We start from the raw sequence: 21,762 nt of genomic DNA, 5'->3' as shown, positions 1-21,762 counted from the left end.
TCATCATCAGAATCTCTAAACAAATATATTTACCTTAAGTAATATTGTTAAAGTCACGCTACCCATATTATTTGGCAGATGATAATCCTGTGTGCGATAACGGTGCCTTATTAGACTTGGTAAATGAACTACTAATTTTACTCTCTGGTTTAAGTGATCAACAATTAATTCTACTTTGAGGTATAATTAACCAACATTATTAAGGAGTGCCCATGCCAGGCACGACATTAAGAATATTTTTCTGTTGACCAGCAGACTTACTATAGTCAAACCATTTCCAATAGTCTGTTGAGGCAGTGGCTTCTGCAGGTCCTTTCCTCCCTTCTGCTTTGCCACACAGTTCCAGTTACCTATTTCCTCCGTTTCCTGTCCCGTCTTTCACAAACTGGGCACCTGTAATGCACCACTACTTGATTTACATTTCTCAGCCCTGAGCATCTCTTTGTGGCACCACTTATCACCCCCTGTGCACAGGGCAGAGTTAGTAGCCATTTCTCTTCCACACCAACTACCTTCCTGTATAGATGATTTCTCAGTAATTACTTATTTGTTGTGCTGTATCAGCTGTTACGTGCTACATCAAGCTGTAATACTCAAACTGCAGGTTAATCCAATAAAAAAAGTGAATGACTAAGTCATGTGTTATTATTCCCAAGCTCCATTGGCAATGGCGAGTACACATTATATAACTGAAGCATATTACACATTCATTGAACACAATTAAAACTAACTACCCTAATCAAATTAAATGTAACCTAACCTCATCTGACCTAATTAAACTAAATATAAGGTAACCTAACATAACCTGGCCTTTATGCCTGCTCCCAAAATGAAATAAATGGAAATAAATATGATATTAATTTGAAAAATATATCTGAGGAACAAAAAGAGGGAAAATGACAAGAATTGAACTATGAAACAAGAATTCTTGGCTTCAAGATGACCTCAACTGACTAAGAATGACAAGATCTACGCAATGTGACAGGTCAGAATTGAGTCTTGAAAATGATTTCTGATGATTAAGAATGACATGATCTACTGAATGACAACAATTGTCTGCTTTGAAAATGACCTCAGCTGAAATAATATTGCATGCATTTAACCTTTTTACATCCCTCTCCAACATCCTATTCCATTCAGTTACAACTGTTACCATAATCCCCTTTTCTCTCTTATATACATACATCACTCAAGTAGCATGTGCTCAATCATATCGTCACCCCTCTTTCACACCTACATGAATGTCACACCTTGGGACTAACACCTTGCCACCATCTGGAAGAGGATGTCCTCCCCCTCCCCGGCACCACCACACTGCACTCAACCCTCCCACCACTATCATTCCAACCTCCCACTGATGTGTTAGATCCCTGAACCCCTACCTACTGTTCTTTACAATGTGTTTATAATGTGTCCATTTGTAGCTTAGCGGCTGGTAAGACCAAATACACTATATTATTACTATTAACACACACACACTTGACCAATAAGCCCAGGCCACAACAGCCAGCCCAGCACAGTCACCAAAAAGATCAGACCTTTCACAGGACCCACCAACCACATGAAGCCTGGGGTGGAAAGTGAATAACAGATCATGCCGTCACAGTCACCATTTGTTCCAACAGATGAATATTTTCTGTTCTCTGTACTACACACAGCCCTGTAACACCACCACAACAAACACTTCCACTCACACACACAGCAGAACTGAATCAACACAGCACCTCAGGAGAAGTGGACCTTCATGTGCCTGACAATCTCACCCTTAGTCATGAAACGTTTCCCACAAACATCGCACTTGAACCCTTTATGACCAGAGTGTCTGAAGACGTGCATGTCCAATATACTCTTCAGTTTGAACCTTTTCCCACAAACTTCACACTCATGACTTCTTGCATCAGTGTGTGTAACAAGGTGTAATTTGAGGGTACCCTTCCGACTGAAACATTTCCCACAAACTTCACACTCATGATTTCTTTCACCAGTGTGTGTAAGAGTGTGTAATTTGAGGTTACCCTTCAGACTGAAACATTTTCCACAAACTTCACACTCATGATTTCTTTCACCAATGTGTGTAAGGGTGTGTTTCTTGAGGGTATCCTTCAGACTGAAACATTTCCCACAAACTTCACACTCATGATTTCTTTCACCAGTGTGTGTAAGAGTGTGTAATTTGAGGGTACTCTTCTGACTGAAACATTTTCCACAAACTTCACACTCATGATTTCTTTCACCAGTGTGTGTAAGAGTGTGTAATTTGAGGTTACCCTTCTGACTGAAACATTTTCCACAAACTTCACACTCATGATTTCTTTCACCAGTGTGTGTAAGAGTGTGTAATTTGAGGGCATCCTTCCGAATGAAACATTTTCCACAAACTTCACACTCATGATTTCTTTCACCAGTGTGTGTAAGGGTGTGTCTATTGAGTTTACTCTTCCGACTGAAACATTTTCCACAAACTTCACACTCATGATTTCTTTCACCAGTGTGTGTAAGGGTGTGTTTCTTGAGGGTATCCTTCAGACTGAAACATTTCCCACAAACTTCACACTCTTGATTTCTTTCACCAGTGTGTGTAAGAGTGTGTAATTTGAGTTTACCCTTGTGACTGAAACATTTCCCACAAACTTCACACTCATGATTTCTTTCACCAGTGTGTGTAAGGGTGTGTGTGTTGAGGGTACCCTTCTGACTGAAACATTTCCCACAAACTTCACACTCATGGTTTCTTGCACCAGTGTGTGTAAGGGTGTGATGTTTGGGGTTACTCCTATTACTAAACCTTTTGCCACACTCCCGACTTTCATGAGGTCTTACACCAGAGTGTGTGGGTGTATTTGTTGAGGTCATCCTTCCCTGCATGTCTTTTCTCACACTCTTGGCTTTGGTCAGTAAACTTGCTCTCATTCTCAGATCTTCTCACACTTCTGAAATTCAAACTTCCCCCTTTGTGGATGAAGAGGCCAGCAGTTGTTGTTGTTGGTGGTGGTTGTGTTGGTGGTGTTTTTTATCACTCCTGAGCCTCACACCAGTAGCAGTCTGCTCTTGCTGATCCCAGCCACTCCAGCTGCTGTCCCGCCTTGCAGCCTCCACTGCAACACTACTCTGGATGTGAGGAGTTGGCTGGCCTTGAGGAACCTCAGAGATGCTGGAGAAGGCGGCGAGGTTGCTTCAAAGCCACACTCAGTGACCAATTGAGCAGGCAAGGCGAGGGATGCACCAAGGAGTCCTGAAGTCAGCGGCAGCAGGGACGGAACAAGTACTGACCACAGCAACTGTCTCGATGCCTCACTTCAACACTAACACCAGTGGTGGACATTGGGACACAAAGTCATGTGCTGAAAAAAAAAAAAAAAGACTGCTAAGGAAACTGAAGTTGGTGGGAGGGATCAGGGCGGTGGTGGGTGCACCGAAGGCAAGCCACAGGCCACCGGGTCAGGCAAATAGTGCGTGTACTGATAATAAGCTAATGCAATAATATATTCATTGATAAATATGTCTTTTGAACTAACCTAAATAAATCTGAAGCGATATTCGTAACAATACTAAGACAGAACTACACGTAAATGGACAATATCCAGCGACCAAAGCTGCAAGCTTGATAGTTTTAAGGTCTGTTAACACATTAATCGCGTTTGGCAACTCAGCGCTCTTGCCTGCTCCGCGGAATTTTAATGGCGCCCACCACGCCAGTGTCCGTTGGACTTTTGCAGAGAGAGGAGATATATATCATTATGAGAGGATAGCCTGTATTATAGTGTAAAAATCCACGGCACAAATATAAACCAAATCGCGGACCACTAATATTTTTTCCCTCTGCCGCGTATTGGTGCACCAATGTACCAGGCATGGGTTGGCGCATATATGTACCAGTTCGCGAAGCACTGACGATATAGTCTTGTTCTGCTATTTGGTTTAGTTTTTATGATTATTATATGAGTTTGCGTCGATACAATATCTTACATTCTGATGAGCTGTACATAAAAAAACTATTAATAATGTTTTTTTTACCCTCCTTTTCAACAGAAATTAACCCGACCGTCTTTTAAGGAGGGCGATCGGATACCTCATCTGGTGATTCAGATGATTCAGGTTTTTTGTCAGTTCAGATGACCCAGATGATGAGCTCTCCGAGGAAAGTGACGAGTTAGAAACAGATGAAGAGCAGGATGGGGAACATTATTTTCTTCTCTGTTATGAGCAAAATTTTAATTTATCAGGAATTTTTTTTTTTTTACGTTATTTGCGGAGTGGTATTTCCCTCTACAGTTCAGTAAATTACACTATAATAAATCAAACATTGGGATAATCTAATATTCCAAGTACTAGTAAGTAGTGATCTGGAGCATTATTTTTTTGTTATGAAAGCAAGATTTTCATGTATTAGGATTTTTTTTTTTTTATGTTGTTTGATATGAGGGGCATTTGCCTCTACAGTTGATTACTGTTACATAATGAAATGCTTATATTTGGAAGCAAAATGTCACCAAGCTTTAAATGTATTTTGGATGCCTTTACATAGCTATATATTTATTACCTTATCATTTTGAACTTATTACCTGGTACCATTGCAACACATCTGCAGTCATAATAAATACAAATTTACCCACAAATTGTTTATATACTCATGTTTGTAAAAGTTTATAGAAAGGGCTATTCGGGCCACAGATGTACCAATATGCAACAAGTGAAACATCTGCTCAGCACACTGGTGGCCCAGTAAGTGAACAAGGTATAAACAATCATATGTGAACATTTCATGACAATCAAATGAATACAAATGGCAAGACACATGAAATGGAAAAAAAAATCTTAAGGAGCCAAAATCTTGAAAATTTGTTTTTTACACTTCAAAAAATTTCAAAAAATCGACAAAACGTCTGACAGTCATTTGTAAGGTATCAATATAATCTACAACTAAACGGCAATTTTTCTCATTTTGTACATTTTTTAAAAATGTAAAAAGAAAACGGGAGAAAAAGTGGAGAAAATTATTAGTGAAAATGAATTTCAATTTTTTTAAGCCAGAAAATTTTTTTTTAAAAATTACAAAATGATAAATGTAGATCTATACACAAAGTTTCTATGGTATATTTTTTTCAACTAAAGTCTGTGAAACAAAAATAAGATTTTATGCTTTGTTTGAGTCTCCTCTACACATTCACCCAAATTTCACAAAATTCACAGAATGTCATACACTTACACCAACAAACAACATACTAAAATTTCAAAGCCATAGGACATACTGACGAAGATTGTTTATCACCTCAACCGCCGGAGGTTAGAAGGGCCGAAAAGATGTTAAGTGGCGTGCTCATCGTAGAAAGTGACATTTTACGCACAATTGAAAAGATTAAAGTAAGCAAAGCTCCTGGTCCAGACAAAATTACCCCTAGGGTCTTAAAAGGAATCAAACATCAAATTTGTAAACCGCTCTCCATCATATTCAATAAATCTTTAACAGCTGGAAAAGTTCCGTCGGATTGGAAACTTGCAAATGTCACACCAATTTTCAAAAAGGGGGACAGGTCTCATCCAGGAAACTATCGACCAATTAGCCTGACATCGATTGTTTGTAAGTTAATGGAGACTATCATTCGCAACAATATGGTGAAATTCTTCAAAGAAAGTAATATAATAAATAATTCGCAACATGGCTTCCGTAGTAACGTTCGTGTTTGACTAACTTACTTGATTTTTTTCACTATATTTTTGAGGTGTTCGATGAAAGCAGATCAGTAGATATCATATATCTGGATTTTCAAAAGGCATTTGATAAGGTCCCCCACCAACGATTGCTCAGCAAACTACTGGCGCACGGTATCTCGGGTAACATTCACAATTGGCTCTCTGAGCGGAAACAGAGAGTAGTTCTAAACGGTGTTACATCTAACTGGCTTGATGTCAAAAGCGGCATACCTCAAGGATCAGTGCTTGGCCCCATGCTCTTCTTAATTTATGTTAATGATATCGATGATGGGCTCACTTGCAAAGTATCAAAATTTGCTGATGACACAAAAATTGCTAGTAAAGTAACTGCGACACTCAACGAAGAAGCTTTGCAATCAGATCTAGATCGACTTGCACGTTGGGCCAATCAATGACAAATGAAATTTAACGTTGACAAATGTAAAGTGTTGCACATCGGAAAAAATAACAATCGCGTTCGGTACGTAATGAATGGCCAACAACTTTCTGCAGTAAGTAAAGAAAAGGATCTTGGAATCACTATATCAAGTGATTTAAAGCCCGGTCAGCATTGTTCAGAGGTAGTTAAAATTGCAAACAAATTGGTTGGCTTCATTGGACGAGTCTTTAATAATAAATCAGAAAAAGTAATATTAAAACTGTATAGTTCGTTGGTTTGACCCCGTCTAGAGTACTGTGTACATTTTTGTTCTCCCTACTACAGAAAAGACATAGAAAAGTTGGAATGGGTCCAACGAAGAGTAACAAAGATGATTCCTAGGTTGAGAAATTTGTCATATGAACAAAGGCTTTAAGAAGTAAATTTATTCAGCCTACCAAAACGAAGAATGTGAGGCGATCTAATAGAAGTGTTTGAAATGTTTAAAGGATTCAGTGATATTAATGCGGAAGATTACTTTACAATTGATCGATCAAATAGAACAAAAAGAAATCACAATTTGAAGATAAGTGGTAAAAGATTCTCGTCGCACGAAGCTAAACACTTCTTCTTCAATCGAGTTGTTAATGTTTGGAACTCTCTACCTTGTGATGTCGTTGATAGTACAACAGTTACGGCCTTCAAGAAAAGATTAGACAAGTGTTTTGAATCCAACCAGCAACTAAGATATTACTCATTGTCATAATAACGTTAAGTTCTTTCGAATACTGGTGTCTTTGTCCACTTTTATCGCCCGGTTAGTGGTAGCAGTAATGGTAGTTCTTTCCTCTTTCCTACATAAATTCCATGCAGTTTTTCTATGCTGCATGGTTCTTTTTCCTTTCCTGACAGCTTTGGCTGGAGGGATGGGGGGGTGGGGAGGAGCCTTCGCATTTGCTGTCCTTCATCTTCCACCTTTGATTAGATAGTTAGTGTAGCTTGTCACAAACAACTTCGTAAGGACCAGCAGGTCTGCTGTTGTTTGTTCTTCCTTTGTGTTCCTTTGTACTGTGTGCCCAGGAGGGACCCCCCCGGGCGCCCTCCTTAACCCGAGAACGTGGGCAGACCCTTTTTTAGGCTTTCACGAGTCGTGGCTGTGGTACGGTGGACCCTAAAAAGGGCTCGCCATAAAACGCCTAATTCGAGCTAATTGTAGGCGGTGGTGGCATAGCGCAACCCACCATGAATGCCCTAGGTCAATGTGGTGGGTGGGTGATCTTGAGGTGGGCTTTTTTGTCATAGGTGGTGCTGTAAGGTCGTGGCATACTGAATTAGCTATCCATACAGTGATCACTTGGCAAATTCTCTGTAGTACACAACAAGCGACTCTCGGCTAGATGCCACGCATCACGAGACTGTTTATTTTGTAACAAACATCACCCAAAAAGAATGGAGTTTGAGTAAAAGTAAATATTTGTAACGGTTTTATGGTTATGAGAGGAGTACTCTGATGTACGTTCCATGCTCTTTTCTTAGTCTCAAAATGCAGAGTAGTTTTGTCGTTTCTCGGGCACTTCTCGGCCTTCCCATAGCCGAAGCCTACGGGTTAATAAGGCAGTGAGGCCGCTGATTGGGTGAGCGCCGGCGATGATGTCATTGGACTCCCAGCGAATCACAAGCGTGTTTTCAGAGCTCAGCCAATCGTAAGGCTTCATCTGTGGCTTTAAAATGACCCGTTCTCTCTTTCTGTTTCCTTTCTTTTTCCAAGGTACGTATTTTGAGATAACAAGGGAGTAAAGGAGGAAAAAAAGTGAGCTCCGGGGGGCAGCATGACCCAATTATAATGGCACCACTATAAACAGTTGCCTGCGCCATGACAGGCTCGGGGCCGACCATTAGGCTCAGATGGATAGTTTACCGGCGCCATAAGCCACATAAAAAAATTTTAAAAACTCCACGGGTCGGAACAAATAAGCGCTTTTTCAGTGTTTTTAATACCTTGAGTTTCGCGACCCTCGAGTTTAGCGCTACACCTTCGGAACGAAGCGAGCACGAAACTGGAGAGGGTACTGTAGTCATAACATAAATACTGGCCTAAGGCAAAAACCTTCTCTTTCATCGTACTTTTATTTATCCTGAAATGTACACATTTCCATTTTTTGTGGGTAATAAATAGCCATAGGAAGAGTGGTGGTTGGCCCAAGCCCGACGTGGTGCAGGCAAGTGTTTATACTGGCGCCGTCTATTCTTGGCTCATGCTGCGCCCGGAAGCTCATTCTTGATTTCCCTTTGACAGTTCCTTTAGAGTCCACGTTGATGGGTGGTCTTCAGGACAGCATGTCGGTGGTCTTGGGCCACTCGGCGGTGACTGAAAAATCCCAGGTGGTAGCGGCGGATTCGAACCCAAATCATCCACGACGCAGTGAATACTGGACCGGCACGCTAACCACTCAGCCACCGCCTTGGATACCAACAGAAAAATGATGTATTTGTTATGGGTTGTCTTAAAATACCTATGTGTAAAGAAGGCGACGCAATGTCCCTCCCCCTTCCTCCACCAGCAGTGGGCAGCGGCTGTCAGTCATGGCAGGCCACAGAAATTTTAGGGCTGGGTTAGGTTAGGACAACAACATGTCTTTGAACAAAAATAAATTTGAATTAATAAGATATGGGGAAAATGGCCACCTCAAGATCACAGTACCAGGTGAAAGGTCAAGAAATTGCAGAGAAGAGCTCCGTACATGACCTGGGGGTACTAGTTAGTAATGACTTTTCACCCACTGAGCACATTGACATCACAAGGACGGCCAGCAGGATGACAGGATGGATACTCTGCACCTTCAAGACGAGGGAACCCGAACACCTCCTCCCGCTCTGTAAGTCCCTGGTGTTGTCGAAAATGGAATACCTGTGCCATCTGTGGTCCCACACAAAATGTACAATATCAAGCGACTGGAACAGACACAAAGGGTCTTCACAAGGAAGCTGAACTCAATGAAAATCTGAGTTACTGGGACAGGCTCAAGACTCTGCAACTCTACTCCCTCCAAAGACGAAGAGATAGTACTACATAATTAACACTGAAGAAGCAAGTGCCTAACCCATCACCACAAACTGAAGGAGGGATAACACGCCAGACACACCCCCAATTTGGCCGCACCTGCCCCAGGACATCCATTGAAACAGTCAGTCAATGTCTTAGGTCCATACATGCTGCCAGCTTTACCAACGAGGGACCAAGACTATTCAACTGCCTGCCCAGGGACATCAGGGACACCTCAAACTGCAGCATGGAGACCTTCAGGAGAAAATTTGACCTGTTTCTGCAGGGGATCCCTGATGAGCCCCCTGTCCTACACGCGCCTACTCCCAGGGGGCCGCGCGTAGCTCCTCCCTGACCAGCTGAGGCACATTAGGGGCCGCTTTCACAGTCATTTTGTTTGTTTTTATCGTTACAAATGGCGGTGATTGCCGCTATAGTATTTCCACGTAAAACTGGCCTATGGGGTAGTGGCGGCTGCGGGGTGAGCCCAGCCCCGCACCTTACCACACACTCTCAACACCTCTCACCTCCTCAACCACTACCCCATAGGCCAGTTTCACGTGGAAAACTATGCGTTGATCACCGCCATTGGTAACGATCAAAACAAATAAAGTGAAGGCGGCCCTAGGAGTAGGGCACAGTGTTGGGGCGGTGGACTCCCAAGTCGCCCAAAGTGAACATCACCTACACTGCAACAAGACAAGACCCATAACTTAAATTACAGTTAGTTCCGTATTGGAGAGTAAGATGTTGGTATTTTCCTGAGGTCAGGGTGGGAACCCTACACACGCGTGGCCCATCCACACCCTGGCCCTCCGCTCCTTCCTGTCCCAAGTACAGCCCGTCCACACCCTGGCCCTCCGCTCCTTCCTGTCCCAAGTACAGCCCGTCCACACCCTGGCCCTCCCCTCCTTCCTGTCCCAAGTACAGCCCATCCACACCCTGGCCCTCCCCTCCTTCCTGTCCCAAGTACAGCCCGTCCACACCCTGGCCCTCCGCTCCTTCCTGTCCCAAGTACAGCCCGTCCACACCCTGGCCCTCCCCTCCTTCCTGTCCCAAGTACAGCCCATCCACACCCTGGCCCTCCCCTCCTTCCTGTCCCAAGTACAGCCCGTCCACACCCTGGCCCTCCCCTCCTTCCTGTCCCAAGTACAGCCCGTCCACACCCTGGCCCTCCGCTCCTTCCTGTCCCAAGTACAGCCCATCCACACCCTGGCCCTCCGCTCCTTCCTGTCCCAAGTACAGCCCGTCCACACCCTGGCCCTCCCCTCCTTCCTGTCCCAAGTGTACCCGTCCACACCCTGGCCCTCCCCTCCTTCCTGTCCCAAGTGTACCCGTCCACACCCTGGCCTCCCTCCTTCCTGTCCCAAGTGTGCCCGTCCACACCCTGGCCTCCCTCCTTCCTGTCCCAAGTGTACCCGTCCACACCCTGGCCCTCCCCTCCTTCCTTTCCCAAGTGTAGCCCATCCACACCCTGGCCCTCCCCTCCTTCCTGTCCCAATTACTGCCCGTCCACACCCTGGCCCTCCCCTCCTTCCTGTCCCAATTACAGCCCGTCCACACCCTGGCCCTCCGCTCCTTCCTGTCCCAAGTGTACCCGTCCACACCCTGGCCCTCCCCTCCTTCCTGTCCCAAGTGTACCCGTCCACACCATGGCCCTCCCTCCTTCCTGTCCCAAGTGTACCCGTCCACACCCTGGCCCTCCCTCCTTCCTGTCCCAAGTGTGCCCGTCCACACCCTGGCCCTCCCTCCTTCCTGTCCCAAGTGTACCTGTCCACACCCTGGCCCTCCCTCCTTCCTGTCCCAAGTGTACCTGTCCACACCCTGGCCCTCCCTCCTTCCTGTCCCAAGTGTACCCGTCCACACCCTGGCCCTGCCCTCCTTCCTGTCCCAAGTGTAGCCCATCCACACCCTGGCCCTCCCTCCTTCCTGTCCCAGTGTACCCGTCCACACCCTGGCCCTCCCTCCTTCCTCTCCCAAGTGTACCCGTCCACACCCTGGCCCTCCCCTCCTTCCTGTCCCGAGTGTACCCGTCCACACCCTGGCCCTCCCCTCCTTCCTGTCCCAAGTGTAGCCCGTCCACACCCTGGCCCTCCCCTCCTTCCTGTCCCAAGTGTACCCGGCCCCACCCAGGCCCACCCCACCCGCCGGTCCCAAGTGTACCCGGCCACACCCGGGCCCTCCCCTCCTTCCTGTCCCAAGTGTACCCGTCCACACCCTGGCCCTCCCCTCCTTCCTGTCCCAAGTGTACCCGTCCACACCCTGGCCCTCCCCTCCTTCCTGTCCCAATTACAGCCCGTCCACACCCTGGCCCTCTGCTCCCCAGCAAACATGGGGTTATTGGGCCAGCATCGGCTACTGTCGGGGTTGTGTCGGCAGCGGCGGCTGAGTGACTGTTGCAGCAAACCGCTTCGTTAGCGGTGTCGGCCTTACATCAGTAAATGTTAATTGAACCAATTAATACTAAAACCAAATTGGCCCGATACAGTTTGCCTCATATTTGCCTCAATCATGAGCTAATGTATAACACTGCATTTATGCAAACATACAAAAAAATGGATTATCCGTTTTCCGATCGGGATTACAGGCAGCGAACGTTCAAGATCAAGATCAAGTTGAACTTTTCCCGCTTAAATATTGTTTACGTTGTAAAACGGCTCATCCAAGAAGCTGTCCCGTCATCGTTGAACAATTTACCACTCTACACACAAGTGGTGAGTTATCTTTGATAAATCTTTGAAAGATGAAGTCTTCAAAGTGGACATTAGCCCAAAAAGCTAAGAGAAAATGTTGTCAGTATCCATATACAAGCCAACCCAAACACGCCCAACGATCTATCCCTCGTCAATGTGTCAATCTTGCACACACTACTACTGACTCTGGGTGATGGTGATGATGATGTGATATTGTCATGTGAAGGGAAGCAGGATGTAGATTGTGGAGCTCAGCAGGTGTTAAATACAGATGATCACAAATGAAAGCAAACTGAAATCTGTTCTTCACTTAGTAATGAAGTGTCGTAACTGTATACCCCTAAGGGAGCCGTGTTACAGGTAGACAAGTGTAATAGAAAAAACATAGATGGCGACTCACCAGTAGGTATGTTGTGTGCCACAGTATGCCGCAGCTGGCCACCCTGTCCAGTATACACAAACTGAAGAGGCCTCCTTGTAAGATATATAGTTAAGTTAATGGGCTGCTGGTGTGCTGGCCGGCGACTCAGACTATGCTGCTGGTGTGTAGTATGATGAAGTCGGGGCGTGGATGGTGTGGTGACGCGAGCAGCGAGAGCGGTGTGTTTGTCACTTATGGTGGTCAGTGGATAACTAAACCGTGTGGGTATCGGGCGCCTCCCTTCTCAACTTTTACTAACACGCAGAACCCACTGCGTCGAACCCGTTTCACCCTTTAATAACTTATGGTGCTTGACTAACCACTATTGCCAATTCCCTTCTTACCATTATTATATACAATATGTACAACCTATCATACCTATATGATTATGCACGTATAGTTATGATATGAAGTAAAAGTATTTGATAGTGACTGTGAAATCACAATTCATCCAAAAGTACCTCCAGTTGTGTCAGAAAATGCACAAAGCCAGCTGCTACAATGGGCTGTTGATAATCAAATAACTCACACAGCTATTAATTCATTGTTAACCATTCTAAAACTAAATTATGATGCGTCCCTTCCTTCAGAGGCTCGCACACTGCTCAAAACTCCAGTCAACCAAACATCACTTATTACACTAACATGTGGAGGCCAGTATTACCATTTTGGTTTGCTCAAAACTATTGATAAATATGAAACAAGACATACATCTAAAGAGTCCATTCAGCTACTTGTACACAATGGTTTGTCTTTGAAAATAAACTGTGATGGCATACCATTACATCGGAGCTCTAGAGCACAATTTTGGACAATACTGATTAATTTTCAGTGTGAAGGACTTAAACCCAACTGTTCTCCAGAAGTTGTACGAATATTTTATGGCATGTCAAAACCTAATGATGTTGATGAATTTTTGAAAGATTTCATTGATGAATTGAAACTTGTATCTAATGGGTATAAGCTTGGTGAGCATCTTATCCCAGTCCACACAGCCTCCTTTATTTGTGATGCCCCAGCACGACAGTTCTTTAAAAGAATCACATCTCACAATGGTTACTCAGGATGTGAGAGGTGTCAACAGGTGGGGGAATATGAGGCTGGAACTGTGGTATTTCCAGAATTGAATTCTCTACCACGATCAGATGAAAATTTTCTTGCTCAAAGTGACAGTAATCACCACCGAGGTATATCCCCTCTTGCAAAGCTGAATATGACAAATTGTTTAGTGTCAAAATTTGTATTGGATCCTATGCACTTAGTGTATTTGGGTGTTATGAGAAAACTTCTCAATCTTTGGCTCAAAGGACCCTTAAATGTAAGGATAGGCTCTCACAAGAAAAACTGAATATCTAAACACCGGGTCAATGTAGCAAAATTCATGCCTGCGGAATTCAACCGTAAACCAAGGTCGCTAGATGAACTTGATAGATTCAAAGCAAATGAGTCAAGAAGTTTTCTTCTATATACAGGCCCTGTGGTTTTGAAAGATACCACTGACATCAACATATATAACAATTTCATGTTGCTGTTCAGTGCAGTCAATCTCTTGTCCAGAAAAGATATTCCAAATTCTGTTGAGTATGCAAAAGACTATTTACTCAAGTTCACTGAGCACTTTATCCAGATATATGGGAAAAGATATGCTGTTTACAATGTTCGTAATTTGTGGCATCTACCTGATGATGTCGCAAAACATGGTACTCTTGATAGTTTTTCGGCATTTGAATTTGAAAACTTGTTGGGAGTCATAAAAAATCTCTTGAGGAAACCCAACTTCCCTTTATCTCAAGTTATCAATAGGATTTCAGAAAGAAATATAAGTATGGATGTGGAAGAACATATCTATCCTGTCCTGAAAAAGATTCACGCACAAGGCCCTTTAGTTGATGAAATGGTATGCCAGCAGTACAAGGAATTATACTTGGAAAAATACTGTTTTAAAGTCACACCTGCTGATCAAGGAGTAATGATTAACAATGAAATTGGATGCATTCAAAATATTATTTCAAATAAATGTGAGCCTAATAATATAAGTATAATATATCAAGTATATCAGGTTAAGGAAATTGTTTTCATTACCCATTATCATCTGCAAATTTAGGAATTTACAAAGTTAAAACACTGCAAAAGATTTGAAGATATCTTCTTACATGGCAATCCAAAGAAAATATTTGCTGATACAATTATCACAAAATTCATTTGCTGCTTTTCCACTTGTTCACAGCCTTCAGCCACAGTGATTCAATCAATCAGCATGACTTCCAAAGAGTTTTGTGTAGTTGTGTTTGTTGAAACACAAGAGGTGGATGTTGCTCCAAGCATTTGGCTTTCAAAAAATGAAAGAAAATGTAGATGGCCTCCATACAGAGACTCCCAGAAAACTCAAAAGGCTATCAAGGACCAAGTCATGCCTGGGGAAAGTTGGCCTACCTATCCAGTGTGAGTACTTGGCTTTTAGGGTGAGTATTTTTCTTCCTGTTGAGGTATTATTTGGCCTCATGTAGGCTCATACTGTCCCCTGATTTCCTATGGTACACATTCAATCACAGACAAGTTGGGGATTGCAGTTAGTTAATCTTTGAAGTTGCACCTTTGATAGGATGTTAATTCAAAGGTGTTGAAATTATTATTCAGGATTTATCATTACAGATTGAAGCGTAAAAGACTTTATGAAGACACAGACTGCTCTGACTCATCTGGAGATACATCAACTATGCAGCCAAGCCCAAGCACAATTCCAGAACCCCCTCGTGTTTCTGGTTTCCCATCTCTTCAAAGAAGTAATGCTTTTTGCATCCCTAAGGTTGACAGAGACACGCATTCTCACCGTAAGTGATGCTGCTAACTTTGCATAAACATTTTGGGTGTAACTGTAATATCTTACATTTATCTTTTAACTTTTTTGCAATACTGATAAAAGCTTAATTTGTATACATTGGTTATCATGTTTCATATAAGTAATTTAGATATTCAATTAGTATACCTCATGAAAAAAAATTCTCGTGAAATAGTAGTGAAACTGGAATTTTTTCAAGCTTCATACATGACATCATTGTTTAAAAGACTTACTGAACCTATACACTCTAATCAGAGTACCTGTAGACCAGAATGATTGCATGCAAATCTATTCCAGGAACTGATGGACATAGTTGAATTTATCACACTGGTCACAAATCAAATCTACACACGGCCATTCCAGCACTACAGTAATGTTAACATTACAGTCTGGCATGTACACAAGTATATCCTAAGGCACCTGATAGACATAGGTCACACTGGTTACAGATTACACTTATATCTATAGCCATTCTAACGCTACAGTAACCTTAACATGCACTTTACACAAGATACATGGGCTTACCAATGTGGATTAAGCCACCATGGTAAGGTATGGTCTGGAGTTAAAGGCTGACTAACAACAAAATCACTGTGTGATATTTCATTACATACTATTCTACATACTATTCTGCTTGTTCTAGTGACTTAGAAATCTGAATCTGAAATTTCTATGGCAACTTTTTCTTTGAGAATTGAAGACTATTCTACTTGCTTTAGCAAGATGTGAGACACGCATGGAAGATCAAACTAAACTGCTTCAACAACTAATGGCAACGCAGAAGGATATGCTACACCAGCTGTTGACAATGCAGTCGGTATCATCATCATCACAGGAATATGACTTTACTGCTGTTGATGATGTACTACCAATTGAAACACTTCAGGATTTGATGCTCTTGAAGGAAGACTGACATCTGATCAAGAATTTAAAGAGCTTATGGTAAGTAAAATTAATAATTTTATTAACACTTTATTTGAATGATGTTACGTGTAGCGATCCATGCTATTTTATGATATTTACTTGTGTCTGTCTGTGTGTATGTATGTCCTACAACTATATCATTGTGTGTCCAGTATCTTGTTTCCGTCTATTTATGTCTCAACTTGTGTTTTGTTGTGCCTTTAGCCCTACGGCATCATGTCAACAACACGTGTCCTGCAGCTGCTCCGTCCATCCCAGTCTCCTCCCTCACCCGTTCATAGAAAAAATGTTTGTTTGTTTTGCTTTTTTCCTTAACTCCTCCCATACCCTTCTCCTGAGCCACTCACAGAAAACTATCCATGTTTGGGTGTGACCTACAATGACCTCCATACACTGCCCATACCCTGTCATCGTGTCCACTCACTTCTCCGCCCACTAATTGTGACCAATCCCTGCCCTAAATTATGTGTAAAATAAGGTTTTGTTCCACCCCTTTGTGTTTCTTTCCCTCCCTCTTTTGAATTGTATAAAAAGTCCTTCTCTTGCCTTCACTTCACTTCAGCATTCCAGGTGCCTTGGTCCCTCCCTTCCCCTACCGCTCCTCTCTAGTCTTGTGTAAGTACAACATAATGTGAATTTCCCCGGTAACTTAGTGTGTGTGTGTGTCTGCGGGTTAGGTGTTATGTTGTAGGATTTATTTGTGTCTTCATATTTGTGATTTTATTTATTTACCGTACTTTACTGTTGTGCTTATTTTATCTTAAAGTAGTAACTGGACTTATCTTTTGGAACTTGTAAATATTTCACTTTCATTTTTGTTGTATTAATATAATTTCTTTTGTTATTAAATTAAGAAACCATTTAAAGTTTTCCTTTTCTTCCTTTCTTGTCCCTTGTTTTGAGTTTACTTGAGTGATCCCTTTTATTTATTTTTTGATTGTGTTTATGCATCTAGAGGCCCCTTGGTAATGATTACCAAAGGTTGTGTAACAATGAATGATAACAAAATAAACTGGAAAAATGCTTTACATATTTTACACTAACTAAAGACCAGAAGTCAAAATAGCTATAGGTTCTTAAGCTAACAATTATTTAACAGCAAGTTAAATCATTCTTAAGCTGCTGGAGAGCAAAATAAAGCACTGGGCAAAAAAATACAAAACCTCCAAGCCTCATGCTGTCATCCCGTCTATATCTTTTTCTATCCAACTTTGTCTTAAATTCATGTATTGTTTTTGCACACACAATCTCATGAAGTTCATTTCAAGCTGTTATACTTCTATGTGGAAAACTGTGTGTTTCTTTGTCTTTTCTGAATGTCGTCTTTTTCAGTTTCTTGCTATGCCCTCTTCTACCACTTAACGTCCTTCGTCACTAGGTCTTCTCTATCAATCTTCTCCATATCCTGTGTGTGTGTGTGTGTGTGTGTGTGTGTGTGTAGAGGGAGAGATGTATCTCACCATGATGCTGTGATTTGTCTGTTTCATAGTATAGAGGGAGAGATGTATCTCACCATGATGCTGTGATTTGTCTGTTTCATAGTATAGAGGGAGAGATGTATCTCACCATGATGCTGTGATTTGTCTGTTTCATAGTATAGAGGGAGAGATGTATCTCACCATGATGCTGTGATTTGCTTTTGATTTCTTATGGAAAGAATATATTTTGCATCATATAATGATTATCGTCTTATTTATAGCACTTATATGACACATTCTAGCAGTAAATTAGCTCACACTTTGCCAATCTTAAATCTTGCCAGTGTAAGACATATCAAGGTCAAACAGCACCATGTCAAGCAAAGTTGAAAGGTTGAGTGCTTGATATGAAGCAGCAAAATTACATTTTTGTATTTGAGTTGCATTTTTTCATGTCGATCCTTAGGTCTGACAATCTTTGGGTTCACGGATGTTATAATTTGCATTCATTTATTTTTCATGGATGCTTGCAATATGTGTCCAGTCATATAACCACCATTATTGAATGTGGTCAAAGTTACTATGCAACATAGATCATTTTTTGGCCTCATTATTTAATAAGATACTATTGTATTATCAAAGATCTAAAATGATCCAAAGAAAATGGATGACAAATTATAGCATCTGTTAGAACCCTAACACTTGAAAATCCAGAATACTGGCATAATATGATTTGATAATCCCATTTCAGTGTTGTGTTTGCAGTTATTTGTTGTCTGGATTTCATTGTGATTTTAACTGTTCTCAATACCACCCCGCTTTGGAGCTGTGATTTTCCTTTTGCCTTCTTGAAGCTTCATCTCATTGACTGTGTATGTCATTAGAAAACAACGTTATGGAGGAACAGCGTCTGTTACTTCATAAGGTCTTCTTCTGATGACATACACAGTCAATGAGATGAAGCTTTGAGAAGGCAAAAGGAAAATCACAGCTGCAAAGGGTGGTAATAAACAGTTGGTCCATGTTGGCCTGCACCCGGCTCAGAATTGGGCCGGCATTGGTATTAATAGAAGGCTGCATAGGCCCAGTATTGGCTGCAGTATGGTTACAGAATCCCAATATAGATCTGTTTCTGGCATGCAGCGTAACCGATTCAGGCCCGGGGTGCAAACATATATCGGCAAGTAAATGGCCCGCTGTTGGGCCTCCGCTCCTTCCTGTCCCAAGTGTAGCCTGTCCACACCCTGGCCCTCCCCTCCTTCCTGTCCCAAGTGTAGCCCGTCCACACCCTGGCCCTCCCCTCCTTCCTGTCCCAAGTGTTGCCCTTCCACACCCTGGCCCTCCCTCCTTCCTGTCCCAAGTGTAGCCTGTCCACACCCTGGCCCTCCCTCCTTCCTGTCCCAAGTGTGGCCTGTCCACACCCTGGCCCTCCCTCCTTCCTGTCCCAAGTACAGCCGTCCACACCCTGGCCCTCCCTCCTTCCTGTCCCAAGTGTAGCCCATCCACACCCTGGCCCTCCTCCTTCCTGTCCCAAGTGTAGCCTGTCCACACCCTGGCCCTCCCTCCTTCCTGTCCCAAGTACAGCCTGTCCACACCCTGGCCCTCCCTCCTTCCTGTCCCAAGTGTAGCCCGTTCACACCCTGGCCCTCCCCTCCTGCCTGTCCCAAGTACAGCCTGTCCACACCCTGGCCCTCCCTCCTTCCTGTCCCAAGTACAGCCTGTCCACACCCTGGCCCTCCGCTCCTTCCTGTCCCAAGTGTAGCCCGTCCACACCCTGGCCCTCCCCTCCTTCCTGTCCCAAGTACAGCCTGTCCACACCCTGGCCCTCCCCTCCTTCCTGTCCCAAGTGTAGCCCGTCCACACCCTGGCCCTCCCTCCTTCCTGTCCCAAGTGTACCCGTCCACACCCTGGCCTCCGCTCCTTCCTGTCCCAAGTGTAGCCTGTCCACACCCTGGCCCTCCCTCCTTCCTGTCCCAAGTGTAGCCTGTTCACACCCTGGCCCTCCCTCCTTCCTGTCCCAAGTGTGGCCTGTCCACACCCTGGCCCTCCCCTCCTTCCTGTCCCAAGTGTACCCGTCCACACCCTGGCCCTCCGCTCCTTCCTGTCCCAAGTGTAGCCCGTTCACACCCTGGCCCTCCCCTCCGTCCTGTCCCAAGTGTAGCCCGTCCACACCCTGGCCCTCCCCTCCTTCCTGTCCCAAGTGTACCCGTCCACACCCTGGCCCTCCGCTCCTTCCTGTCCCAAGTGTAGCCCGTCCACACCCTGGCCCTCCCCTCCTTCCTGTCCCAAGTGTAGCCCGTCCACACCCTGGCCCTCCCCTCCTTCCTGTCCCAAGTACAGCCCGTCCACACCCTGGCCCTCCACCACCCGCACACTCACCCTGGGGGCCTGCACGCCGAGGGGCTCCTCCTCCTCCACGAGAAACACTGCCAGGGCACTTCAGGGCACGCGGCGGACCTCGACCTTGATCTTGATTCTTCTTCTTCTTCTTCTTCTTTTGACCTGTAACGCTTTGTATCGCTTCTTAGGTCCTCCTCCTCTCGTTCCTCCCTTCTTATTCACACAACTTTCTTTTCAGCGTTATGTAATTTTCTAATCTGAAATAAAGCCACTTATATTCACTTATACGGACATTTGTGCCCTTTTTTCCCAGCACTGCGCGAGGAACACTTTTGCCAACTTGTTGGCTTCCTCCTCCTCTTCTTCTTCTCCTTCCTTTATAGCTTCTTGGCTCCTTCTTGATTGTTTCACTTTTCTGTCTCCCTATATTCAGACTTTCCGATTTTATCCTTTACGATTGACCTATTTTCCCATTTCTTTATTTTATTTCCCTGTTTTCTTCTTTTCCCTTCTCCTCTTGTTTATCTGCAACAATAAACTATCAATCAATCAATCAAATCTCCTCTTTGCACATCTTCTTAGGTCCTTCTTGATTCTTTATTTTTTCTGTGTACCTAGATTCAGATTTTCCTGCCTGAAAGTAAATGGTGAGGATATCAGGGACACAGATAGAAAGAAAGAGTGTATAAAAGGTTTCTGGGAAGAGATTGGAGGGTTGGGTGAAGTCTTTGAGGTGAGAGAGGGATGTGTAACGCTTGAGAGGAAGGATGCGGATGAGCTGAATGAGAGAATTAGCAGAGAGGAAGTCGAGGTATGTTTGAAGAAGCAGAAGAATTGCAAGGCAGCAGGGCTGGATGAGATCCCGTATGAATTGTATAAGAATGGAGGTGAGGTGGTGATAGACAGGATGACTGAGCTGTTCAACTGTGTATGGGAGAATGAGAGAGTGGCTCGGGAATGGAACGAATGCAGAGTGACTCTGATACACAAGGGAGGACATAGGAGTAAGAAAGAGCTGAAGAATTATAGGCCGATAGCCCTGGCGAATACGGTGGGAAAGATTTTCTGTGCTGTGTTGAATGAAAGGCTGTGTAAGTGGATTGAAAGAGAGAGAGTGCTGGGTGAGGAGCAGAATGGTTTTCGCACAGACAGGAGAGCAGAGGACAATATGTATGTGGTAAATGAGATGATAGAGAGGAAAAGGAAGAATGGAAGTCCGTTGTATCTTGGGTTTCTTGATATTGAGAAAGCGTATGATAGAGTGAACAGGGAGGTGATGTGCAAGGTACTGGAGAAAGTAGGTTTGAGTGATAAGATAGTGCGAATCATTAGGAGCATGTATGTGGATACGAGAGCCAGGTATAGGTTAGGAGCATTAGAGACAGAGTGGGTGAGGAGTGAAAGAGGTGTTAGAGCTGCATCTTGTCTCCAACTCTCTTCAGTCTGTACACTGAGGAGTTGGCAGCCAGGATGAGGAGAAAGAATGCAGGAGTAAAAGTGGGAGAAGACAGGGTAAGTGTGCTTCTATATGCAGATGATGTGGTAGTCATGAGTGAGTCAGCGGAGGAACTGCAGGAACTATTAGATGTGGTAAATGAGTATGGGAGAGATTTTGGAGTGAAATATAGTAGTGAGAAAAGTCAGATAATGGTTGTGAATGGGGCAGAAGATGAGAGAAATAGGACCTGGAGGCTAGGAGACACAGAGCTAGGGCAAACAGATGCATATAAGTACCTGGGTGTATGGATGAGTCCGAGAGGATGTGAAAGGACAAAGAATGAGAAGATTAGCCTAGTTAATCAATGGGTGGGCCGTCTGGGAAGTGCGGCAAGAATGAGAGCATGTAAGTATGATGTGCTGAGAGAGGTGTGGAAGAGTGTAGCAGTGCCGAGTGTGATGTATGGGATGGAGGTGATTACATGGAGTGAGTTGGAAATGGATAAATTGGAAGTAGGGAAAAATAGGATCGGTAGGTTAGCTTTGAATGCACCAAGATATGCAGCGGTGGAAGCAT

At 43.8% G+C, this 21,762-nt stretch overlaps 1 protein-coding gene across 2 annotated transcripts; it reads right to left on the bottom strand.

Moving 5' to 3' along the window:
* Window positions 1-252: 252 nt before the first annotated feature.
* On the bottom strand, window positions 253-19,882 carry LOC126987334 (zinc finger protein 182-like). Of its 2 annotated transcripts, none has more exons than XM_050844305.1 (2): window positions 19,788-19,882; window positions 253-3,341 (listed from the first exon to the last, which is right to left on the bottom strand). In XM_050844305.1, the coding sequence occupies exon 2, from the start codon at window positions 2,908-2,910 to the stop codon at window positions 1,726-1,728; it is 1,185 nt and encodes a 394-aa protein (XP_050700262.1). In that variant the 5' UTR covers window positions 2,911-3,341; window positions 19,788-19,882; the 3' UTR covers window positions 253-1,725. The 2 variants fall into 2 exon arrangements, 1 of the variants encoding a protein (XP_050700262.1); XR_007740753.1 differs by lacking the exon at window positions 253-3,341 and adding an exon at window positions 4,852-8,531.
* Window positions 19,883-21,762: the final 1,880 nt, after the last annotated feature.

The sequence above is a fragment of the Eriocheir sinensis genome, chromosome 64 (assembly GCF_024679095.1).
Source record: "Eriocheir sinensis breed Jianghai 21 chromosome 64, ASM2467909v1, whole genome shotgun sequence".
Lineage (NCBI taxonomy): Eukaryota > Metazoa > Arthropoda > Malacostraca > Decapoda > Varunidae > Eriocheir > Eriocheir sinensis.
Note: the sequence above shows the minus strand (reverse complement) of the source record. Positions and strands in the feature narration are given on the sequence as shown.